Genomic DNA, 14,453 nt, shown 5'->3' with positions numbered 1-14,453 from the left:
CCCGGAGGGTGAATAATGCTCGTGTGTGCAAGAGTGCTCAGCCGCTCAGTTATGCCCAACTTTTTGCAACATGGACTGTAGCCCACCAGACTCCTCTGTCTATGGGATTTCCCAGCAAAAATACTTGAGTGGGTTGTCATTTCCTTCTCCAGGGGATCTTCCTGACCCAGGGATAGAACCTGGGTTTCCTGTGTCTCTTGCACTGCAGGTGGCTTCTTTACTGCTGAGTCAATAGGGAAGCCCGAATAATATTCAGGTGATGGTTTCTTATCCATTTCTAGAACAAAGTTCATGAGCGCACAGGCTATTCTCACTCATTCTAACATTCTCCAGCATTAGGGTAGTTCCTGGTACACAGTAGCTATTTAATAAACATTTCTGGAATGTCTGCTTGGATTGTGAGTTTGCAAATCAGCAGATGTCGTGGTTTTCAAACTGAAATGGGAACATGTTGGTTTGGTAAACACACCAGTTTACTGAAGTTACTACCATTCCCTAATGCTTCCCACATGCTTTTCTTGTCTCTATTACCAACCTAGCCCATAAGTCATTAAGCCCCTGTCTCAAGGGGGCTGTGATGGTGTGGCTTTCTCCCATTTCTGAAGCTGGAGGCCATTACATCTGGATTCAAATCCAGCTCTATCCCTTACCAGTTGAGTAGCCTCAGGCTTTAACTTTCTAAGCTTCAGTTTTCCCATCTGTACAATGGGGCTAATAATAATCTCTTCCTCAGAGGTTCCTGTGAAAATTAAACAAGATAATGTAGGGCCTTACCTGACCGTGTTATTGGGGGTGGGGTGTAAATGCATCTAAATACCTGCTGAAGAAGTGACCTGGGTGTGTTGATCTAGAAGTTGTGTTAAGCATTTCACACATCACTGATCATCCAAACTGGGACATTTTGTGAGTGGGAAGGAGAGTTCTTAATTATTTTAGCAAGGCAACAGGCATAATGGGGGCCATCTGTGCAAACTGGGATACCCAGCTACCTTCCGTGTAATACTCACCGTCGCCCTTATGGGAGAGGCTCTACTATTATCCCCGAGGCACAGAGAGGTTAAGTAACTTCCCCCAAGTCCCACAGCCAGGAGCAGGAGAGCTAGTTTAGAACTCAGGAAGTCTGGTTCCTGGGCGTTGCTTGCTCTCTACAGACCAGACTTGGGCAGGGGAGATCCTGGTTAGTTTTTAGTACTTCCTGGGGTTGGCACTGGCATCATCCAGCTTTCCTTGGGGGCTAGAGTGGAGTCCGCTCACTGCCCGTGGAACCTGCAGTGTAGAGATGCTCTTCCAGCCTGCTCTGCCCTTCCCGCCCCCTCAGAAGGCCAGATGACTGTCCTTGTATCTGCAACAACAGGGCTTCCCAGGCAGCTCAGCAGTAAAGTATCTGCCTGCTAATGCAGGAGCCACAGGAGATGTGGGTTCGATCTCTGGGTCGGGAAGGTCCCCTGGAGTAGGAAACGGGAGCCCACTCTAGTATTCTTGCTGGGAAATCCCGTGGACAGAGGAGCCTGGTGGGCTATAGTCCATAGGGCTGCAAAGAGTCAGAAGCTATTGAGGTAACTTAGCGTACCTGACCTGCAACAACAGGCCCCTGACTGTCTGCCACTCCAGCTTGACAGCCACGTCTGTAGAAGGAGCTGTTCAGTGACATGTCAGCCGTCAGGATCGGCTGTCACTGCCTCCCGGGTGACACCTCTGCAGTGCCCTCCAGTGGCCGTGGATGGGGCAGGTCTCAGCTCTGCCCCTGAAGCTTGGTTGCCGTCATTCCCAGGAGGTAGATACAGTTAAGTAAAACCCCTCCCGGGCTATCCCCACAGGAAGTCCTCCCCGAAAGAAATTAGCCGTGGCCAATTCCTGCTCTTTTCTCATTACGGTCACTGTCACAGACAGACAAGGCCATGGCAGGAGACAGGCCTAATAACCCCTGCCCTCCCCAAGTCCCCTAGAAATGCCAGAGCGTACTGAGCGGTCCCCAGCTTGGCCCCTCACCCACCTTGGCCTTTATGATGGTGCAGTGCAGGGAGCTGTTGTCCTGGTCATAGAGAAGGCTGAACTCCAGGGCACCCAGGGTGGCTGAAGAGGACAGAGGCAGGTACCAAGAAGACACTCGTTCAGTCATTCAACAAACATTTCCTGAGCACTTACCATGTGCCCAGTCTGGGATAGGCATTGAGCCTACAGGGGAGAGGAAGGCTTATCTGGACTCCTCGTCCTCATAGACCCTCCTCCTCCCTGGAGCCCTCGGCACACCTATGATCAGTTAATCATTTGTGCAATTGCCTAGTTGATGACTTCCATCTGCTAGGCTGAGAACCCCGTGAGGGTAAGGCTGTGACTGTCTTGTTCACTGCTATGTCCCCACTGGGCACAGCGCAGGGCACACAGTTGGCTCACTTACTTGCTGAAGGAATAAATGAGCCTTAGCGTTTGCTGTTGCCTGTGTTGAGAATGCACTTCCTCTAGATCCTCATGTGGCTGGTGACTTCTCATTATCCACTTCTCAGTTTAAATTAAATGCCACCTCCTTAGAGAAGCCCTCTCTGATTGCTCCATCTAAAGCAGCTACCTTCTCGGTCATTCACCCTATTTTACTTCCTTCACCATGCTCTGTCTCTGTTTGAAATCAACTCATTGGTACACTATGTGTCTTTCCACTAGAATGCTAGTTCCATTAGATCAGCCATCTTGTCTGTCTTTTTTTTTTTTTGGCCATGGTATCCTTAGCACTTATAATAGTTTAGGGGCACCTAGTTGGTGTTCAATAAATACTTGTCAATACAGAGATGAGTGAGGGAGGGAGCCAATACAGAGACAGGCTGGTTATAAATCATCAAGGACAGCTCCTATTAGGGATATACATATGCTGGGAGGGATATTCTAGGCTTCGTAGGTCAGTGAAGAGACACTTCAGGTGGATGGAAGGAGCAGTGGTCACTGCTCTGGGCAGAGGGGCCAGGATTGAAGAGCCAAAAGGTGGGATAGACATGGCGCCTTTCCAGAGCAGAAGCAGCCTGTGGCCGACAGCTCAGACTCCTTTCCCCCAAGCCTGCAGCCCCGCGACCCCTGGGGGAGACAGGACAGCTCATATTTCCTCCAGGTCTGGCCTCCGATCTGCTGCAGCTATTGAGGCTGACCGTCGGCCCCTCCACTCACTGTCCATGGGAACTAGGACAAGCCCTTGAACCTGTCCGAGACTCCATCTCCCTATCTGTGAAATCGGAATAAGAAAAGCGACTATTCCTAGACTCACTGGGATTGTTAAAGTGAGCAATGCACGTAACACACTTAGAAAAGTGCCTGGCACAAAATAAGTGCTCACCAAGTGTTTACTATGACTATTATTACTTCTGATGCTCATGTTGCATAATAATAATTCCTCATGTGTGTTTTATACTATATAAAATGATTTTTGGTTTTTGATGCCCTTTCTCAGGAGGTACCTCAGTTTACCCTGTACTTGTATTTTGTACTATATAAATTGTTTTGTGTGTGTTTTGTACTATATAAAATGATTTCTGGTTTTCGATGCCCTTTCTCAGGAGGTAACTAAGTTTACCCTCCCCTCAGCCCCACATGGGAGGCAGTATTCACTCCCCTTTTTACAACGAGGAGAGATAACCTGAAGGGCCAAAGCCATTCCACCGATTACAGCCATTGGTCCATTTCTTTGGAGCGGGTCCAGTCTCCCCGTCTGACCAGCAGGTCTTGGAATGTCCCTCCAACCCCACGAGAATCAGGTCCAGACACGACCCATCTGTGCTTCCTTCCAGCTCACAAGGGCCACCCCAGCTCTCCCCTGAAGCACCCAGCCACACCCAGGAGAAGTGCCACTGGCGTGTGTGTGTGTGTGTGTGCGTGCGCGCGCGTGTGTATGTGTGTGTGCGTGTGTGTGTGTGTGCGTGTGTGTCCCCTTGGGACTCAAGCTCTGAGTGAGAGAAGCACAGAGTCAACACTTTATAAATCATCGAGTGGATGGATGTAAGAGGAAATACCAGAAAATTTTAAACCATGGTTAAAAAAACGACTTTTAGAAGACACACTAAAGAGTTTGGGAAACTATTAAAACACATGCCTCTTTGTATACACCTAGGAGTGGAATTGCTGGGTCATATGATAATTCTATGAAATCACCCAGTAGACCATTGTGAATGTAGTTGAATTATACTCATAAAAAATGATGTAAAAGGTAACATTGATGTTATATATGTTTTACCATGATGAAAAAACCATACAGCACCTATACTTTAGAAAGCTGATGTCATTTTGTGAATTTAGTAACACAAATTTGTATTTTTATAGCTTGGCTAATATGTTTATGGGGGGCTGGGGTATACAGGGCTGTCCCCAGACCCATTCCTGTTTCCCAGGGGGTGACCACTGAAGCGACTTTTTCAGCCACCCCTCTGTTACGAGTCACCTACTTGCTTCATCTGAATCGTAGCTGTTGGCTTCCTCCTCGTCCTCCTCAGGGGGTGGGGGCTGACGGGCCGGGGCCACCACCGGTTGGGGAGCAGCCGCAGAGGCTTGGGAATAGGGGCCTGGGGGGTGGCCCGCTCGGTCCTCCCTGGTTCCAGCCGCTGAGTAGCCTCCGATGGCCCCGGTTCTCTCCTCCCGGGGTTGGGCTGTGGCCCCTGTATAGTCTGGGTCACTGGGAGCCACCTCTGCAGGGGAGATGGGAGAGGGTGAGAAAGAGGCAGCTGAGTCCCTGTGTTGGATTTCTAGCAATGACAACTGCTGCAGTGTTACTGCAAGTGACGAGCACCAACGAACCAGGTGTTCGTCAAGCTTTGCACCAGAATCACCCACTGCTCTGCAATGGGGGGGACTGTCACTTTCCTTGGACGGTGGGGGGGGGGTGCACACTGCGCTGCTCCCCAGATCTCAGAATGTCGCCTTTGTCAAAGCCACCCAAGGAAGGTCTGCAAAACTGCAGGCTCCCGGGCCCCAGCTAGAATCTAAAGGCCCTGTGATGGGGCCTTGGAATCTATGTTTTATAACAAGACCCGTGGGCTGATTCAAATGGAGGCAAAACAGACCTCACTGAGAGCACTCACTGGTGTGGGCTCTGAAGCCAGGCAGCCTGGGTTTGAATCTCAGCTGTGTGTTCTGGAGCAAGTGACTTGTCTCTGAGCCTTAGTTTCCTCATCCCCAAAATGGGGAATTTTAAGACCTGAACGTGCTCAAATAGTAGTTCAGTTCAGTTCAGTTCAGCCACTCATGAACTGCAGCACGCCAGGCTTCCCTGTCCATCACCAACCCCTGAAGCTTGCTCAAACTCATGTCCAACAAGTCAGCGATGCCACCCAACTGTCATCCTCTTCTCCTGCCCTCAATCTTTCCCAGCATCAGGGTCTTTTCCAGTGAGTCAGGTCTGCACATCAGGTGGCCAAAGTATTAGAGCTTCAGCTTCAGCATCGGTACTTCCAGTGAATATTCAGGACTGATATCCTTTAGGAGGGACTGGTTGGATCTCCTTGCAGTCCAAGGGACTCTCAAGAGTCTTCTCCAATACCACAGTTCAAAAGTATTAATTCTTCGGTGCTCAGCTTTCTTTATAGTCCAACTCTTATATCCATACATGACTACTGGAAAAACTATAGCCTTGACTAGATGGACCTTTGTTGACAAAGTAATAGCAATTATTTAAACTTTTTTTTTTCTAATATTTGCACAGGAGGCTCAATGGTAAAGAATCCACCTGCCAGCGCAGGAGATGCAGGAGACACGGGTTCGATCCCTGGGTCGGGAAGATCCCCTGGAGGAGGAAATGGCAACCCACTCCAGGATTCTTGCCTGAGAAATCCCATGGACAGAGGGGCCTGGTGCGCTACAGTCTACAGGGTCACAAAGAGTCGGACGTGACTGAGGAACTGAGCACGTTGCACAGTAACTGGTACATTAGCAAGCAGTGAATACGCTGTATTGATTGGGGCTGTTACATATGTATCAGTGATAATCACTGTCACTTGGAGTGATCTTGGCAAAGAAAGAAAGAAGTTTGGAACAGAGAAGGCGACATCATTTGAGTGTTTGCCCCATGCACCACCCTGCCTCCATTTCACAAGTGTAGACACAGGCCCAGGGGCAGCAGGTGATGGGCAGAGGCCACGTGCTAAGGTTTTCTATGTCTCAGTTTACTTAATCCTCACAACTCTATGAGGTAGGTCTTTGTGTTATTCTCATTTTCAAGATGAGGAAACTGAGGCTCAGAGAAGTTAAGTGACTTACCTAGGGTCACACAGTTGGGAAGTGAAGAAGCAGTGATTTGAATCCAGGCAGCCTGTGCTCTTAACCACTAAATGTATTGTCATTTTCTGTCCATCAAATGTTAGTATGGACTCTCTAGAGTTTTAGAATTCGGGGGATCCCGTAGAGATCATCGGCTAGCTCTCAGGATGCAGAATGGGCCAATGTCTGGTAGCCCCTGCTCTCTCTCTCTCTCCACCTCTGTCTCTCTATCTCTGTCTCTGTCACTCTCTCTCTCTCTCTCAATCGGTGAAACAGAGGTGGTCACCCGTACAGGCACAAAAAAGAAGCAAACACTTGCCTGGTCTCTGATCTGGAAAGCATCCCGTCGGTGCCGGACTGGGTCTGCTGCCTCCTGGGGGTCCTGAGTGAAGCAAAGAGAGAAAGAAGCTTGGAACAGAGAAGGCGGCATCATTTGAGGGTTTGCCCCAAGCCCTCCTCATTTCATGGTGCAGACACAGGCCCGGGGTGGTGCATGATGCGCAGAGGTATCCAGGGGTGCAGAAACAGTCCCACTGTGGGGATTCTGGGGTTGGAGAGGCCTAGCTTCAAGCCCCAGTCCTTCCTTCCTGAATCTCAGCTTCCTCCCCGCTGTGAAGTGGGGCTGGTGATACCTGCTCTTCACGTTTTGCTGGCTGTTACGAGGGCAACGAGCTAATGGAATAAGAACCACTTGCAAGGTAACAGGCGAGCCCATGTTTTGTGTCCACCATTATTACAGGGTCATTACCAGTCCAGAGGATTCTCCACATTTCCAAAGCTTGGGATGTGGGAGAGAGCCACAGGCTTGGGGCATGAAATAAAAATAACATTCAACGATGCAGTGAGAAGGCCATTCTGGGCTTCATTGGTTCGATACTGATCCCATCATGGGAAAAGTCTTACTGCGGTGCTACTTTTCTTTAACACGTCTCTAACCTTTATTTAAGTGTCCCTTTTGAAAAAGCCAAAGAGGACAGGCCTCAGGCTCCAAACCTTCAGTAGGCCAGTGTACTGAGAATATCACTGTGCTCTTATCTTCAGTATGTTAACCTTTTAAAGCTGTATTTAATTTATAAATTAAATTATAATTTAATATCTAGGTCTTTGTTGCTGTGTGTGAGCCTTCTCTAGCTGTGCTGAATGGGGTCTACTCTCTGTTGCTGTATGCAGGCTTTTTATCACCCAGGTGTCTCTTGATGCAGAGCACGGGCTCTGCACACAGGCTCAGTAGCTGTGGTTCATTGATTTATTTGCCCCATGGCATGTGGGATCTTCCCAGAACAAGGATCAAATCCATGTGCCCCTGCATTGGCAGGCAGACTCCTAACCACTAGACCACCAGAGAAGACCCAGTATACTAATTTTTGTAATAGCTTACACAGTAGGTTGAATTGCATTCCCCCAAAGATATTCAAGTCCAAACTCCCAGTCCCTGTGAACATGACTATTTAGGAAGAGGGTCTTTGCAGATGACCAAGTTAAGACACAGCCATTAGGCTGGGCCCTAATCCGATATGACTATGCCCTTATAACGAGGGGAAGTTTGGACACACAGGACCCAAGCATGGAAGGAGGATGATGTGAAGATACCTCTACAAGCCAAGGAATGCCTGAGGCTCCCAGAAGCGAGGGAAGAGGATGGGACACATTCTCTCTCATAGCTCATGGAAGGAACCAACCCTGGCAACACCCTGATTTTGGACTTTTGGCCTCCAGAACTGGGCCACAATACACTTCTTTTATTCTAAGCCACCCAGCTGTGATATTTGCTACGATTGTCCTTTGTGTTGTTTAGTCACTAAGTTGTGTCCTATTCTTTGAGACTCCATGGACTGCAGCATGTCAGCAGCATGTCAGGCCTCCCTGTCTTTCACTATCTCCTGGAGTTTGTTTAAAATCATGTCCATCGAGTTGGTGACACCATCCAACCATCTCATCCTCTGTCGTCCCCTTCTCCTCCTGCCTTCAATCTTTCCCAGCATCAGGGTCTTTTCCAATGAGTTGGCTCCTCACATCAGGTGGCCAAAGTATTGGAGCTTCAGCTGCAGCATCAGTCCTTCCAATGAATATTCATGACTGCCCTAGCAAACTATTAATAACACACTCTCTTTTTTTCTGGTATGGAATACTGGTTTCCCATTATTATAGGTTTCTTTTAAAATAACAAAAATTTTAAAATGTTTTATTTATTTATTTGGCTGTACCAGGTCTTAGTTGCAGCATGTGGGATCTAGTTCCCTGACCAGGGATTGAACCCAGGTCCCCTGCATTGGAAGCATGGAGTCTTAGCCATTGGACCACCAGGGAAGTACCTAAAATAACAGCTTTTTAAATGCACCTATTAGGAATTATTTCCATTCTTTTATACAAGCCACATGTGCTCATATTTTCTCATGGAAGGAGGAATATTACTAATCTCTTGCCCACTATTTCTTCCTGAATCTCACATACCTGTCTGAGACCATGCCTTTTTGTTAAAGTCCAAGGTCCTTAAATTTTCCTTGAGAGAGAGTTTATGGTAACAACTTCTCTCAGTTATGTTTCTAAAGGAGGTCAATTTGGAGAAAACATTAAGGAAATAAGAGGGCAGATGGTAGATGTATGTGGTGAGAATTGTGAGAGAGGGGTGACAATACTGGAAGGCAGGGCACACTGGGGATGAAATACTGTCACTTTTTGCGTTTAGGTGGATATGATGCTACCCACACCCTCCCACCCATGCTGGGCTCCCAGCCTCTTTCTATTCTAGTATTACTCATTCTAAGGGTCTTGGAAGAGTTTAGAGTTTGGCAGTGGCTGCAGCTTTGCAAAAAGCCCAGCAGATTCTGCAAGCAAAGGTGGGGAGGTATTGCGGTCACAGCTGAGTGATGACCTGGGTGGGCAGGTGGGTGGCAGGTACCTGGTTGCCCAGGCTGGGGAGGTGCTGGGCTCTGCATTGAGGCCGGGGCGGGTCTAGAAGCCTGGACTGAGTTGGCCCGTCTCAAACCTGTAGGGGAAAGAAAAGAGCCTGTCATGTTACACACACGCACAGACACGCACACACACATATACAGTCAAAGCAGGAAGAAGCTTGGGATTGGTGAGTTGGCATAAGGTACGGTCCTCTGGGTGTGAACTGGAGGCAGCTCCCTGATATTCTCGGCCCTTTCAGACATTCTACTCCCCTCCTCAGTGTGTTCTCTCTTTTCAGTACTAAGATCACCCTGAGAAGTCACAGCAGCAGTGTGGGTATTGAAAAGCTCAGGTTCTGTGATATTGCTCCCAACATCTATGACTTTGCACAAATGACCTGTCCTCTCTGGACCTCAGTCTCCTCATCTGTCAAATGGGATAACAGTACCTAGCTCACAAGGCTGTGGTGGAGACACATAATGATACAATACATGCAAAGTGCTCAGAACAGTGCCTGGCATGTAGTAAACACTCAACATCTGGTAGATTTTAAAAATCAATTTAGAATTTATTTTGGTACTTGTGTCAAGCAGATTTCTTTTTTTTTGTCGCACCTTGTGGCATATGGGATCTTAGTTCCCAAACCAGGGATCAAACCTGTGCCCCTCCTACAGTGGAAGCGTTGAGTCTTAACCCCTGGATGGCTGAGTAAGTCCTGAAAGACTGTTCTTATCTTCATGAGGACTTAGTTTTGCATCCCAGATTTTTCTTTTATAAGCTGTGTGTCTTTGGGCTGGTCACTCACCCTCGCTGAACCTCAGATGCTTCATGCAGGCAATAACTCTACCCACTTGATAACAATGGGCTGATGCTTATTTATAAGAACTTATTTAATTTCACACCCTGTGAGGTAGTGCTTTATGAGCTCCATTTTATAAGCGGGTAAACTGAGGCACAGAGGGGTTAAGGAGCCCACCTAGTGTCTCCTGATTAGTTAGTAGCAGAGCCTGGGTTTGAAGTCAGGTGTTTGACCTCTGGAGTCTGCCTGAGACTTTTAGGCGCTACTGCCTCTTGCAGAGCTGCTGGGGGATCAAATGTGGATGATACACATAGCAGCTCCTGGTGCCCAGAAGGTAAGACATTCCTGGAAGAATGCCTTGTCCTCGCTCACCTCGCTGAGCTGGATCCTACCTTTCCTGAATTTAGATCTTAAAAAAAAATGTATAACTTTTATTTCCAGAAATAAAAATGTGTAGGCTTTATAGGAAATTCTCTTTTTTGGGGGGGGAGGCTGCACCCTGTGGCATGTGGGATCCTTGTTCTCCAACCCGGGATGAAACCTGTGTCTCCTGCACTGGAAGCATGGAGTCTTAAACACTGGACCACCAGGGAAATCCTGATTATTTATTTTCTTTTTCTTTTTGCCCATGCTGAGTGGCTTGCGGGATCTTAGTTCCCTGACCAGGGATCAAACTCATGCTCCCTGCAATGGAAAGTGTTGAGTCCTAACCTTTGGACCACCAGGTAAGTCCTGAATTGAAATCATTTCCACAGGAGAGATGCGTGAACGCTCAGAACAGAAAGTGCCTGGCCACTCCTGCACTCCTGGCTGGGCTAACTAGTCCCCAGGCCTTGCCTCAGGGTCCTGCATGAGCACAGCTTGTTTGCTTGTTCACTTCGGTCTTTGTTCATCCATCCATTGACTCACTCACTCATTCAACAAGTGTTCCCTGAATGTCTACCAATGGCCAGTGAATAAATGGATAAAACACTCTCCTCCCCATTCCTTTTGATTCTCTTCCACCAGGAAGCCTGTTTGGATTTGCCCATCTCTCTCACCTGCTGGGCTCTGGCTAGGGTCCCCAGCAGCCATGCCGTGGCTCTGGTCCCAGCTGTCTGAGTCCCGGCCAGAGGAGCTCATTCGTGCCTCAGAGGCCCTGCGCACAGGAGGCCCGTAGCTTCCTCGCCCAGGAGCTGAGGTCATGTCAGGGCCTGGAAGGAAAGCATGAATGGAATGTAGAAAGGGGGACTGGAGGAATGGGGGAAAGGACTCCTGTCCCCAGAGTAGAAGACAGAGTCAGCAGAACCCACCTGTCTTCTGACCTGGGCTCCTCCTATCTTCAGTGTCACCTGCAGAGAGAGAGAAAAAACTGACCAGGGGTATGTATTTGATGTTTTTGAAGAGGCATCACTTAAGGAGCTCACAAAAGGGTCTGTCCACCATTCCTAAGAGCTAAAAAAAAAAAATTAAAAATTTCCTCTCCCAATTTCCCCTCTAATGTAGAGACTGCTTACAACATCACATTATTTCCTTTGCAAATGAGTTCGGATCATCACCTCTGTATTCTCTCTAGAATGTGCTTTGTTCACTTACTTTGGTTTTCCCCAGGATTCATCAGGCATGCTCCAACCTCAAGCCCTTCGCAAGCGATATTCCCAAAGATTCTATGGGCACTTTTAACCACCTTGGTCAGTTTCTCTCAAATATCATCTCTTCAGACAGCCCTTCTCTGACCATTCTGCCCAACATGAAGCTACTATCCCCTCTACCTGTTTCACTTCTCTTCCAGGCACCTATAACTACCTGATATTTATTGTATTTGCATTTGCTGTTTGTTGAGCATCTGTTTGTCCTACCAAACTTTAATTGCATGAAAGTACAGATTTTATCTGCTTCATTCACTGACTCCCTAGGGTGTAGAACAGAGCCTGGAACTCATTAGGTGTTCGGTAATTGCTTGTTAAAAGAATATTGAAAGTTCATATCATAGGCATAATTCTAAATCTATTATATGTGAAATATCATTATGTCTTTAAAAATGTACATGCCTTAATTTAAAAATATTTCATTGCTTAAAAAATGCCAAAACAATTGCCATGGTAACATCAAAGATCACTGATCACAAATCATTTTTTGTGTGTGAAAAACTGCAATTACTGTGAAGTGCAATAAAGCAAGGTGCAATAAAATGAGGTATGCCTATAGCATCTCATTTAATCTTCAAAATAACCCCATGAGTTATTAACCTCATTTTATAGATAAGGAAAGAGTTTCAGAGAAGTTAGATTACTCATCCAAGCTCACACAACTTGTAAGCTGCAAAGCTGGAACTCAAATTCAAGTATTCCTGGGCTCAGGTGTTCAAGATGTTGACAGTTATGCTATAGTCTTCATCTTAGAGGGAGTAATGCTTAACCAGGGAGAAAGATGCTCTAGTGATGGAAACCCAGGGCTACAGGGTATGTTGACAGTTTGGTGAGTCTCTGCAAAGAGCAGAAATTGCTCATGCCTTGCCAGGATAAAAGTATTTGTTGAGTGCCTTTTGAGTGTCAGACATGTTACTGGGTGCCTTGAGAAGCTATGATTGGGCACTTCAATTTTTGCGATCTTCAACTATAACTTTCCTTTCAGAAGTATTGCCTGCACTCAACTCTGGAATTGTCATTCAGACCAGTTTTTATCACTTGGTTAATCAAAAGTACTGCAAGAGCTTTATGTGGTCAGTCTTAGTGGCCTTATTAAATTAAAATGTGTTCTATTGAGGTTACTTTTTTTTCTTCTTTTTACTGTTTTGTCACTCTTTTTATTATCATTTTAATAATTAATAATAATAGATAATAGTGATAATATCCATAGTAGCAGTAATTTTCTTTTTGCTAATTTCCTTTTTATTCATCTTTCACTTTTAATTAGTCCAGTTTCAGATTTGCTGGTGATTGATATAAGACATATCAGGAGAAAATAAGGCCTTTTCAGCAAGCCTCCAATCCCCTGCCCTCCAGACTCCAGTGCGTACTTTGGTGCTGGGAGTCTTTCTCAGTTCCTAATTTTGACTTCCACCTCTGTTGTACCTCTAAACATTCCATCAGGGATGACAACAAAGCCTTTTGGCAGCCTGGCATTGCTGGAGAGTCCCCTGTGCTACTCTCTTGATAAGGGTTCATGGTGAGTTGTGAAAGGGACATAGGAGTTCTAGACCAAAGCCCAGAGGCTGGCTGGCTGTCCACCAGCTGGGTAGAAACACAGACATGATGCCAGGACACCCTTCAGGTAGACCAGTTAGCCAAGGTCTGTCCTTGGTCCTGAAAGCAGCAGCTGTATTTTCCTACCTCGCGTTGGAGCCCGGGCAGGGTGCTTGGGCTCAGGAGTAGGCTGCTCAGGGGCAGCGGGCACAGGCTCACTGACTGGCTGCTGGGGCTTGTTCTTCTTTATGGGCATAGGCTGTGGGAGGACCTGTTTGGGGAAGCCCTTGAAGAACCATGCTCCAGAGCGCTTCCACACCTGGAGGAGGAGAGGTAGAAGATGAAGACATGGCAGCTGAGCACTATTGCTCCTGTCTTGATGAATGCTAATTTTCCACTTTGCTCCCTGTCCTCAGAGCACCGACACAATAGGCTCCAGGAACCGAATGGGACCCGTCCACTCACCTCTCTCTGCTCGATGCAGATTTTGCAGAGCCACACAGGGTGTGGGCGGTTGTTGGAGGTCTCCACCCCACACTTGGTGCAGACATTCTGGAGACAAAACACAGCCCAGTGCACACTCAAGATATGACAGGCTCGGAGCTGCTGGTAATCAGAAGTGGCTGGGAAGGGTGGCAATGAAGCCCTGTTCTCCCTTGTTCCTCACCTGCCTCCCATGACCAAGGCCAGTTAGAATAAAGTTCTAATTTGAGTCTTGATTTCTAATAACAAGAACTGGAATCATTCCCAAGCCCTCAACGCAGGGATTCTCCAAGAGTCTCTGTGGGGCCTGAGTTTTCAGCATCCACACCAGGGAGATCATTGACATAATTTTTTAAAGAGCAACTATTTATCTGTTTCTTTATTTCTTCTTTCTTTCCCAAATGAATTGGAGACAGCCTAGACTATGACTACAGGTTCAACTCCTTACAAAGAAGGAAGTTATCTGAGTAAATGCTGTGACCATGTGATGGAACAGTATACTTTTGGCTGAGTTTCCTGCCAGTCAAAACAAATAGGTCACAAAATTCTCACTATCTAGTTGACTACAGAAGGCAGGTTTTTTGGAGTAGATAACCTTTCCCCAGTACTCCATTCTAAATGCTAACTGGGACCCCAAGTAGGAGAAGTCAGGTGATATTATGGATCTCTCCAGCTGGATTGTTCCCTTGAATTCCTTTCCTGGGAATCAGACAGACCCAAGGACAGTTGTGTTTCTGTCCCGGAATGGTCAAGTGCAGACAACTTGAGCAGAGGGTACAAGGTGGAAAGCATACAAGCCCCAAGAGTGAATGCTTGAGGCTTTCCTGCCAGTCCAGTGGCTAGGACCTCATCTTCCAATGCAGGGGCTGTGGGTTGGGAAGCTAAGA

At 47.2% G+C, this 14,453-nt stretch overlaps 1 protein-coding gene across 6 annotated transcripts in view; it reads right to left on the bottom strand.

The window, feature by feature from the left end:
- Positions 1-14,453, bottom strand: part of RPH3A (rabphilin 3A) — a 275,247-nt gene that overhangs the window by 16,080 nt on the left and 244,714 nt on the right. For all 6 annotated transcript variants that reach the window (XM_013970800.2, XM_018061158.1, XM_013970802.2 and 3 more), the window contains 8 exons: positions 13,549-13,635; positions 13,231-13,402; positions 11,212-11,250; positions 10,960-11,112; positions 9,128-9,214; positions 6,548-6,610; positions 4,422-4,661; positions 1,994-2,073 (listed from right to left, as the gene is read on the bottom strand). In XM_013970800.2, coding sequence (XP_013826254.2) covers positions 1,994-2,073; positions 4,422-4,661; positions 6,548-6,610; positions 9,128-9,214; positions 10,960-11,112; positions 11,212-11,250; positions 13,231-13,402; positions 13,549-13,635 — 921 coding nt within the window. The remainder of the gene's footprint in view (positions 1-1,993; positions 2,074-4,421; positions 4,662-6,547; positions 6,611-9,127; positions 9,215-10,959; positions 11,113-11,211; positions 11,251-13,230; positions 13,403-13,548; positions 13,636-14,453) is intronic.

Source organism: Capra hircus, chromosome 17 (genome assembly GCF_001704415.2).
Source record: "Capra hircus breed San Clemente chromosome 17, ASM170441v1, whole genome shotgun sequence".
NCBI lineage: Eukaryota > Metazoa > Chordata > Mammalia > Artiodactyla > Bovidae > Capra > Capra hircus.
This window is presented reverse-complemented; position numbering and strand designations above follow the sequence as displayed.